Source organism: Seriola lalandi, unplaced genomic scaffold (assembly GCF_002814215.2).
Source record: "Seriola lalandi dorsalis isolate HSWRI2012SDOR001 ecotype SW California unplaced genomic scaffold, Sedor1 jcf7180002054561, whole genome shotgun sequence".
NCBI classification, from domain to species: domain Eukaryota; kingdom Metazoa; phylum Chordata; class Actinopteri; order Carangiformes; family Carangidae; genus Seriola; species Seriola lalandi.
In genome coordinates, this window is record NW_019525114.1 from 529,476 (window position 1) to 540,555 (window position 11,080).

The 11,080-nt window shown below is 38.1% G+C and overlaps 1 protein-coding gene across 1 annotated transcript; it reads right to left on the reverse strand.

The window, feature by feature from the left end:
• Window positions 1-449: 449 nt before the first annotated feature.
• On the reverse strand, window positions 450-4,061 carry pth4 (parathyroid hormone 4). The gene is made up of 2 exons (XM_023416107.2): window positions 3,973-4,061; window positions 450-3,300 (listed from the first exon to the last, which is right to left on the reverse strand). Exons 1-2 carry the CDS (start codon window positions 4,056-4,058, stop codon window positions 3,030-3,032), a joined length of 357 nt encoding a protein of 118 aa, XP_023271875.1. The 5' UTR covers window positions 4,059-4,061; the 3' UTR covers window positions 450-3,029.
• Between the last annotated feature and the right edge of the window lie 7,019 nt (window positions 4,062-11,080).

Sequence of the window (11,080 nt, forward strand, 5' to 3'; positions counted from 1 at the left end):
AAAATAGACCTTTTGCCCTGAGTTCAGTTTTACAGGCAAGCAGATCAGGCAGACATACTCCACCTGGCCACCTGGGTTTCTGGCAGAAAGGCAACCCAACCAGGTACTTTTGGTGCCTAAACCTAACCAAGTAGTAGAATAAACTGAAAATAATAAGTTAACAAAGTCAAAAAGTGATATAGGACTCAAACCCCAACTCAACCTCCTCATAAAGAATTGTTTTTGCTGAACTTTCTTGAGAATGCAGGTTGAGTTGAGGGACCAGGAGAACTATCAATGATCAAATGGCTACTATCAAAACTAATAAAGACTTCAAATCAGAATTATTAAAGAATAACCAAACAAGGCAGAAACATTTTTGCATGGACCAGCAAGAGCTTTTAGGCTTTTCGGGTCAGTCAGTTACAAAATTTAAGCAGAAAGTTGATGCACAAACACAGACCACATCCATGCATCCACAAAGTTTAATATAAATTTTCATAAGATAAAACTGCAGGCATTCAATCATTGTTATACAACCACACGTCTCTTGCATGCACAAAGAGAATTAATCAAACACATGAAATTCATAAATGTCATCCCATACATTGTGGGTCATTCAGTCTGTAAGTTCAGACTGCACTACATTCAATTCTAGGAGAGGAGTAAACACAGTTCAGTCACTAATGATTACAAGTAGTACAGTAGTCTTAAGATCTTTTTAGGTTCTGATAACAAATGAGCTGTACTGAAGAAACAGCTGTAACAAGTATGTAGACTCTTACTTATGAATATTATCACACACTAAGCAGCGTTTTAACAACAGCCAAGAACAGAATAATAAACATGCATATTTTTAGACATGCAAAAAGTTGTGTTAAGTTGCATAAGACCCTATGGTGATGATACAAAATGTTAAATACACACACAAATACAAAGATCTAAAGGATTTAAACTGTGTATTATTTTCCTCTTTATATTTGCCTCGTACACACAACTGCATCAGTCCGCCTGGTTGTGGCAGCTGCAGCTTTAAAGAAGCGATTTGTAAGTTTTGCTATTGGTACATAGCCAATGTTAGCATTGACAGCTGTTTACTTACTAGTCAAAAAGAAAAGTTGCGGGTTCAGCATCAAACCTTATTCCTTTACTCACCAAGAGTTGTATCCACTGGGGGAACGCAACGCCAATGTTATGGCTTGTTTTGCCTCTATTTCTATCACTTCTTTTCGTCTTCTGAAGTTAGCATGCTAACCAGCTAGCCCCAGCTCGGTTACCCTGCAGAAGTAGTGCTGCTCACAAGATGTATTATAACTTCTTGTATTGTAAACGCAATGATGGCTGAAGCTCTCCTCAAGACTGGTAAGTAAACAGCTGTTAATGCTAACGTTGGCTGTGTAGCCTAACAATAGCAAAACTTGTAAATAGCTCCTTTAAAGGACAGGTGTGGATTTTTTCAACTCTGTCTTAGTACAAATACTCACATATCCATATATGAAAGGAGGCGTTGGTGGTGTCCATACTGGCTGTGAAGTGATTAGTTTACACTGTAAAAATGACTTGTAGAGTTCAGCTGAAGATATAAAAAATTAGGCTTTTAGCGGGCTGAGTTACTCATATTATGTCAACATTATATCATGTTATTGCTTACGTATTACACAGTTGCAGCCACCTGAAACAACATATTTTTTGCATCTAAGCTAAGATGTACTATGGATGTACAATGGTACTACTACTACTGTAGTTCTCTGTTGTGTCTTCTGGACAGCATCTGTGATTCTGAGTGTTTTCTTCAGAGCTTTGTCTGGCTCTCTGGGTTGAGGTGACACAATAAAGATACTCATTGTCTTTGAAATTACATTAATACATTTTTAATTTGCCAAATACAGTTTGAAGGAAATGTAGTTGCTGTCTAGATTATGTTCAGGGGCAATGTTTTTTCAAGTGAAAGCAGGAAGTGCTTCTTGTTGTACTGAACATAAGTCATAGGAAGGTGGTCTGACTCATCCTGACTCATGTGTGGTTAAGTTTAGACAACAAAAAAAGGTTGGGGAAAGATCGGTTAAATGTTAAAAAGTGAAAACATCCTGTGGGTGCTTTAAACTTTTTCAATACTTAGATAAATTGACAATCTCTCCCTAATTAAATACATTGTTTTGCAAACTCAGTAATTAAAAAGTTTTCCTCATTATGCTGATAAAACATGAAATTCAGAGGCATCAAGCTTCTCTCGAGACGTATCAGAGCAGCACACATTAAAAGTATATTGAGACAGGTTTGAACAAAGACATGCAGTCTGTGTGTAAGAGCCGTTAGTCTTTTTCTGATGTCACTAAAGTCACATTAGCCTTCTGTTGAATTTACTTCCTCTGCACTGGAAATTATTTGAGGTCACATTTCTGATGTGGGGGGTAGATAAATAGACTGTAAGCTGTGTATGAAAGTGTTGGTAGTCTTGTAGTGTGATGACAAGGTGTTAGAATAAGGACTTCTCCATTAAAAAACACAGTGCATCTGTGTGTCTGTTGGCTGCCTGTGCAGAGTTTGCTGGAGGAGATCGCACTGGAAACTGGAAAGGCTTGAATTTGTCTTCAACTGAAGATAATGAGAAATAACGCAAACATAATTAGGCCTGGATAGTACATAGAATTAATCCAAGCTATTCAAATTTTAGTTTTTGTGGAAAAGATCAACAGTGTTTTCCACAGTTTAGCACATGACCTAAAGATTTGATGTTGCAATCATGTTTTGGTCTCGCTGTATTTTGTTGGAAAAACAAATTTATCAAAGTTGTGAATTGTCCCCAAGCTTGAAATAAATTGTATTTTTTGGTTCTATCACCCAGCCCTTGATGTAAAAGTAATGTGACTAAACATTAAGACAAAAAAATAAAATAAATATATATATATACAGTATATATGTTTTTTTTTTTCATAAATATGTTGTTTTTGAGCCCAATCAACAAATCTTTTTTATTGTTCAAACGATGGACACAATCAATACTTTTTATATTTTTGTAAGCTAGCTTAATTTTGTGCATCAGTGTGGTGTTAGGGCTCTCTGTCTGGCAGCTGAGTCAGGTAGGGGTTAAAGAAGTCTCTCAGGAGGCTCTGCACCCGGGCGGTCTGGGGGCTGCCAGCAGCAGTGACCAGCGCTGGGTTCAAATCCAGGTTCAGGACCTTTGTGGGATTGAAAGCAGCAGAGCGGGTCTGGGCGGTGTGGAGACCCTCGATGGCGCTGGACAACCAGATGAGTCTCTTGAGACTCTGGATGTTTCGGCCGCGGTCGTGCATCAGCTGGTGCTCAGTCACAGCTCGGCGGCTGTGAGGAGACGGAGGAAAGAGCATGAAGGATCTGTCAGTCAAAATCAGCACATCCTCAGTCCACGTCCTCATAAGTCAGTCAGGAGTCAGACATTTATAAGTGCCGATATTTAAAGTAAAAAAAAAACATCAAAATTGTCCTTGGAACTTTCAGTCAGTAATTTTAAGTTGTGCAATTTTAAAAACAGCACCAGACATATTTCAAACATCTACTCATACAGAATGAAATCAGATTTCATTGCTTTAACATTTCACTGAAAAAATAAGTCAGTGAGAACAGTTTCTGATGTTGTTATAGTGCTCAGTGGTGACCCTCAAATCCCCAAATGTCCTCCCTGCTGAACCATGAGCTGTGATAATATGGACACTCTAATACATCTTGTGAACCTGTAATTTTACCTGTAATTTTGCAGGAAAGGAAATAGATTTTTTTGTGTCGACATTTTGTTGTTTTGCTGTGATTCTGTATCTCTGTGTTTCGCTACATCATCTACACCAAACAGTTTCCTACTACTATGTTTTTTTAATTATTAAATTTTTTCAGTGCATGCTGGAATGTCTGTGAACACTGAACGTATTTTGAGTTAATAGATATAATATTATAATTTATAATATATATAAATAAATAAATAATAAAATGGTTGAAATAAGGCAGAAACAGTCGTCTCACCTCTCGTTCTGTTGACACTGGCCTGCTGCAAAGATGACTAGAAGCATGACCGCGAGCCACTGCACAGGTCTGTGGGACAGCTGCATCTTCTGAAACAAAACAACCAAGAAACTCACATCAAAACAAGTCATTTAAAGGAAATTAGTTAGACAACTAGTTCCCAGACATTCTGGCTTGTGACCTTTTAAAACGAAGAAATGTCTAATTGCAACTCCTCAGTATCGGTTGCATATATCATACTATTTGCTTTTGCTTTTGTATTTTGAATGAGTGAAATCATAAATGAATTCACAAGAAAAGTGCAAATTTTGTAGTCAGGAAAATAAATATTTTTTTCCTTACGACCCATAAGAGATTTATCTTGCAACCCCTTGTGTGGGTGTCGATCCTCAGGTTGGGAACCACTGACTTTGATTATTGACTCAATTACAGAATACAAAACATAAAATTCTGCATTAACTGCTCCTAAACAGGAACTGTTGACTGCTGACATGATCTGAAAAACTCAATGGTGAGATGCCACTTTTCTTCTACAAAATGCTTAACAATATCCCCATATACACATACAGTATTCACACCAACAGGCTCTGTGATGACAGGCGGTTAACCATCCAATTCCAGAGTAAAAGTGATTGTCAACAATAAATTAAATAATGAAAAAAAACAGCAACAAATATCAACATTAAATCAAAAAATAAAGTTACAAGCTTCATCAATGCATCTTTTTAAATAGCCTTACACTTAGCAAGTGATGTGTGTATAATTACACCCCTTCCATAGATTTCACTTTTTAGTGCGGAATAAAGGGCAGAAAATCCTCATTAATTCTCACTGAATCAAAACGTATCAGCTGAAAAAAATACTAACTTTAAGTAAATTTTTCACAGTAGAATATAAACTGTACACTAAACACTAAAATCCTTAAATTCCCAATAAAACCAACATGACCTCTCTGCCCTGCAGACATGGTCAACAGCCGAATGTGTCTGTGGATGTTTTTACTAATGCAGGATTTATTGTAAGTGTTATATATTATTTGTCTGATGGTGTTATGGATAACCGTAAGTCACAGTGGAGCCGATGAGCACACCTCCCAAATATCAGCAATAGTAAAAATAATAAAAGTGAGAGTCAAACAAGCTGACGTATCCAATTCCTGACACCAGTTCAAAGAGAAAAAACATGTTGCAACAGACACATGAACACGTGTGTGTGTGTTCGCCTCCGTCCAGCCTTTAGTCAATCCATCACATGGATAGAAATGGAAACTTCTCTAATTTTATTTTCCTTAATTTTCCGTTTTTAAATTAAAATTTTCCAATCCGACCAAAATAAATAAATAAATAAATAAATAAATTTTTAGTTAAGTTCTGTTTTAAACTTTTCTATTATAAAATACATCACACAGAACTGAAGCATCATGCTTTTCTAACCTTAACAGGAATGTCTGGCGGACAAGTTAAACATAAATCATCACATTTACAAAAGTAACTTTAAACAGAAGAAAACACGTTACAACAAAAATAAAAGTAAAATGAAATAAACTGACTGTACTTACATGGTCCCTGTTGGTGACAGCAGCTCCTCCAATGATCAGACACTAAACTGACTTCAGGTTCGACCTCCAGACCTTTTATAAAGCCCCTTGACACACTCACACACACACACACTCACACACACACACACACACACACACACACACACACACACACACAGGTTGTTCAGACCTCCCACAAGCTCAAGAGTCACAACGAATTCAAAGTGCAGCCTTTGATTTGATAATGAAACAAGCGTCAGCACCGTCGTCTCTCTGACATGTGATTTCTGTGTCTGCGGAGAGAAAACATCAAACATTTTCTAGGTTATTTGTGTTAATACAATCCCAAAAAGCCTCCTGCATCTCAGTGTGATGGTGGAGGAGGTTAACACACTCTTTACATAATCAGGTGTTTTGAAAAGGAGGATGAAATTCAATTGAGGGATTATCATTTTTCTATTTCCTGGTCTAATCCGACCCGTTCCTCTTGGAGAGATTCAACCATCTGACAAAGAGGAATTTAGAAAAATGGGTTGGAATGGGTTTATTGATGTTGAGGGTGCAGACACACAGGAATGAGTCAGTGCTGATGAAGTGTATGTCAGCAAACTGTCTGTCAGCTCAGGTTTAAACTTTTCTGAACACACTCAGTCTGCAGTGAAGAATCTTGTTGCCTGGAGCTCTTCTCCAGCGTCTTGACATTACACCCTCCACCACCACCCCCCCCCCCCCCCCCCCCCCAACACTAATGAACCCAAATAAACCGGAGTCTCTGGTTGCCGAGGTGCCAACACAGTTACCGTTAGAAACGCAGTTGTCTTGACAACACCTTCCAGGATGAGTTTCCCTCAGTGAAAAATGCAGGCCACCGTCAGAGGCTCGTGGGCAGAGAGATGAAGCGAGGAGAAGTGATTTAGTTCATTAAGGAGCAAATGATCGTGGTGTGAAGAAATTCAGAGAAAATGGAGATGGACAGAGGAAAGAAAAGGAGGAGGAGAAGCAAGTAATCAGCAGATGGAAGTAAATATTTCTCACAGCGGGAAGAACAAGGGCTGATCTGATTGGTCACAGTCATCAACTAATATTCAAGTTGTGTTTTACAGATGAAATCAGGGTCTTTATTTATCAAACTGCTACTGAAGGATATAAGAAACATTTCTCACACAAACTCAAGAATAAAAGCAGTTTATCAAAAAATGTTACGACTCTGAGAGCTGCAGAGGAAGTGTGTGAAGTTCAGAGTTGATCCTGAATGTGTGCAGCACAGAAACACAAACCTTTTATCTTATATTTTATACTGACTGTTCAATTCTAATTGGTCAGGATAAATAACATGTCAGTTAAAGCATTATGTTTAATTCAGGGTGAGGATGTTTCTCTTCTAATGTCTTTCCAGTTTGTTGTCTTCTTTATGTTTCAGTTTGTGAATTTTTATTGGAGATCTCAAGGATTTCCACACACACAAAAAATAACTTTTCACAAAATTGGTAATACACATGTTTAACATTACAGAGTGAAGCAAACATTTTGACATTTTGTCCCAGTAGCAAAACTACAGTTGTAAATGATAAAATCAACGCTTGCTGAATTCCATTTAGAGCCATTGTTACTGTAATGTTGCTGACAAGTGCTTAATTTTAGTCTTCAGTTTCTAAACTGAACCTGTGAAGAGCATAAATCTGAGGTTCATAAGAGACACTAATAGAGCATCAGAGAGAGCTGAGAATCAGCTGAACACTCTCATAAAACCAGAATGTCCTGAGTTATCCGACTCAAGTTGGAATAAGTAGAATCTTAAAGGAATTGGCTGCAAATTTACACTATAATTATTCCAAAATCAAAAGCTTGTGCTCCTAAAAAGAAACTCCACTTTGGAAGATCAATAATACCTGTATTACCGTGAATCAGGTCAATATTTTTTGTCACCTATTTGGTTTATTTAAACAACATAATACAATTTTATCACTTACTTTACAATGTCTTTCCTCTCATGGCCATGATTTGTAAATCTGGTGTTGTGCAGCGGGAGCTCCTCCGGGTGTCAGGCCGCCTGTCTCCACATGGTGGCAGTATTGCACCGAGCAGCTGAGTGCTGCTGAGAAAGAGGAAGTCTCACCATAACTGGAGCTGCAGATGTGGAGGGAGACCAAAGGCACTGTATCTGTTTGTCGTGCAGCACACAGTGTGTTAGACTGTTGGACAGCGACCCCTAGAGGCGGCAGTGGTTATTGCAGTCGGGATACCAACAAACTTGTTGACGATTTATTTATTCCTTTAGCCTTGCCTTGTCTTGAGGAGGAGTCATTTAAAAGTCAGGACTCCGGTGATGGCCGGGGGTGTGGTTGATATACAAACAAATAAAGGCGGGCCCCCAAATACAGGCTGGGGAAAAACCAAGGACGGATAAACATGCCAGTTGAGCATAATGTACATTTCTACCACTTTAATTGAATAAATTCAACAATATAATCATGGATTTTTCAACACTTTGATGTTCTGGATTACACTTTAAAGGGTCTGATTCATTCATGCTGATCCACTTTACTTTGTCGTCCTTTAATCCAGTCTGCCTGCAAATGTTTCACAATAAAAGCCCTGTTAAGAAATGGAAGGTTTCTGTCCACTTTAATTTGAAAGATTTACAGGAGGTGTTGAGTTTGTATTAACACCATGCAGGAACTTTTAAAGGGCTGGAGTGAATCAAAATGAGGCTTCTTACTGAAATATGACCAATTATACAGAAACATAAATAAAAATAAAGAACTGGCTCAAATAAAGGCCTGTGACCTTCTGTTTAGGTAAAAAAGAAAAAAAAGGTCCAGTCACTATTTGAGGAAATACAGTATGTAAATATTTTCTTGCATTTTCTTACTTTTTACCAAAGAAATTAGGTTTCTGTCATTTTCAGTTCAAAGAGCTACAATATATTTAATAACATTTAATGTGCTGGGAGTAAAAACCATTCATCTTTCTCAACTTGTCATCAAGATACATTTTAGATCCCACATCGATCTTGAGAATAAACGTCTTGAGAATAAATTTAAATTGTGAAAAATTCGAAAATCTATATAAAAATAATATTTTAAAAGAATCACAAATTGACACATATTTATTTCAAATTCCAATGGCTTTATTTTATGTATATAGATTTGTATATATTTATATATATTTATATATTATATATATATATACTTATGTAACAATTTTTACTCAGTTGCTTGATTATCATCTTTTGTTCAGCTTAAGTTCAAACGACATGACACTAAGACCAAAGCATTCCACATGATCATATCTTACAAAAGAGTAAAGAAAACAACATGTGTGTGTGTGCACCTGTTGTACATACGCGCACACACACGCACACACACACACACACACACACACACACACACACACACTCACATACATCAATGTACAGGTATCGTGGTTCTGTTTGTAGAAAGAACTGAAAAATAAAAAGCAGATAAAGACGGAGACAGAGTGAGAGGGAGAGAAAGTGAGAAACCAAATGAACCACTGGAGCCGAACTGGAGGATTCTGTTGCATAGATCGAAGCAAACAGGAGGAGGATGTTCGATAGAGACAGACAGGATGAGAGCGAACGAGGGAGAAGGTGACACCCACCCACACACACACACACACACACACACACACACACACACACACACACACACACACACACACACTGAGGAATCACACCCTCACCGAGCACCCAGCAGCCCGGCTGACACCAACAACAGCACACACACACACACACACACACACACACAGCAAACACACAAACCAACACACACACACACACATACAGGGAAGCACAGGAAGTTTTTTATTTTGGCTCACAAACAAATCACTGCTGAGGCTCACAATCAGCCACACAGGACCCAAGATACAACTGAAGACACTGAGGTCACATCCTCTGTATTTCAGCAACGAGCAGAGCGTTCAACATGCGAAGATGCTATCGATGGCATGCTGACATCTGCTAATTAGCCCTGGACAAACTAAGTGAGCTGAGGCTGATTGGAATGTCGTTTTGCAGGTATTTGATTATAAACCAAAATACTGGATGAATTAAATCTTGACCTGATGATGGCACTATATGCATCCTCAAGGCTGTTACAGTTCATTAACAGGGGGGACATGAGTGTGTGTTGTTGAGACATGTTGATGTTGATGTTGAGACGTTTCACTCACAACCCAAAATGTGAACTGAAGGAAAACACTGAGGATCACCAAAGTCATTAGGATTCGTCCTCTGACAACCACGAGTGTTTGTGCCAAATTTAATGTCAATCCATCCAATAAGAGGAGCGACACACCAATGCTGCATTCATGTCATTTGGGACGGATGGTAGCATTTGAAAATATTCTTGTACATTAACAACACAGCATTAAAACACTATGTCCATTAAATTTAGGTTTAATCACCTTGAACAAAGGAGATTGGATAAAATGAAGCTTCCTCATCTTTGTTTATTTTCCCATGAAATTTGGCGCCAGACTCATTATCAGAGTCATTTCGACTCGGATGTTTACGTGAACTAGGAAACTAGTAATTATGGTAATTCTGGTATGACATGAACGTAGCACAGTGCTGGTACTTTTAGACTCATATAGACTACAGTATGTGAATCTGACTACAAAAATAATTCATTTAGTATGTCCTCGCAAGAGATGTGTTGGTGGCAACATGGAGAAGGCTTTGAAACAGCATTTAGACAGAAAATATATACAGTAAATAATCAACAAGAATCCAGGCTGATTTACCAAACTATTCATCTCTACTTGCTCTGTGCACTTTAACGTGAGCACAAAGAGCAACATCCACCTCCACTTTAATGCTGTCAACATTTCAGTTTCTACAACCTGATAAAAAATAAATGTCTGAGCAGGTGTGTAAAATATATATAAATATATCTTTCTTTCTTGTTAACGTGGATTTAAAACGGACAGTCTGACGCTTTATGAAATCCTCTTGTTTTCTGTCGTCTCCAGGTGAGCACAAAGACTGGGAGCAGAGGTCATCACAACAAACAAGAGGACTGGTCTCAACCATCAGACTGACACTGACGTGAACTGGAGCCCGACTGATACCGATGGAAAGTATAAACGTGAACATAGAGATCCCATGAGTCTGGAGCTTTGACCAGCAAGGAGAGGCACATTCAACCACTGGTAAAATGGTTGGTCAAAATAGTAATTTAGTTTATTGTTGATCAATTAATCTGCAGCTATTTTAACAGTTAATCAATGTGACATCCTTTGATCTCTAAATCTCTGAATCTGAACACGTCAGCTTGGGTGCTGGGAAATTATAACAAGCATTTTCCACTATTTTCTGATATTTTATGGATGAAACAATATATTGATCAATCAAAAACATGAAACAGAATAAACAGCAGATTAATTGATATTAAGAATAATCCTTAGTTGCAACATTTTTACGGTTGAAAAATAAACTTGAGAAAGATAAAATCGGCTGATATATCGGTCGGGCTCGAACATGGACACAGACGTTTAACAGGTGAGTAACACCCCCCCCCCCCCCCCCCCCCCCCCCCCTATCTGTAA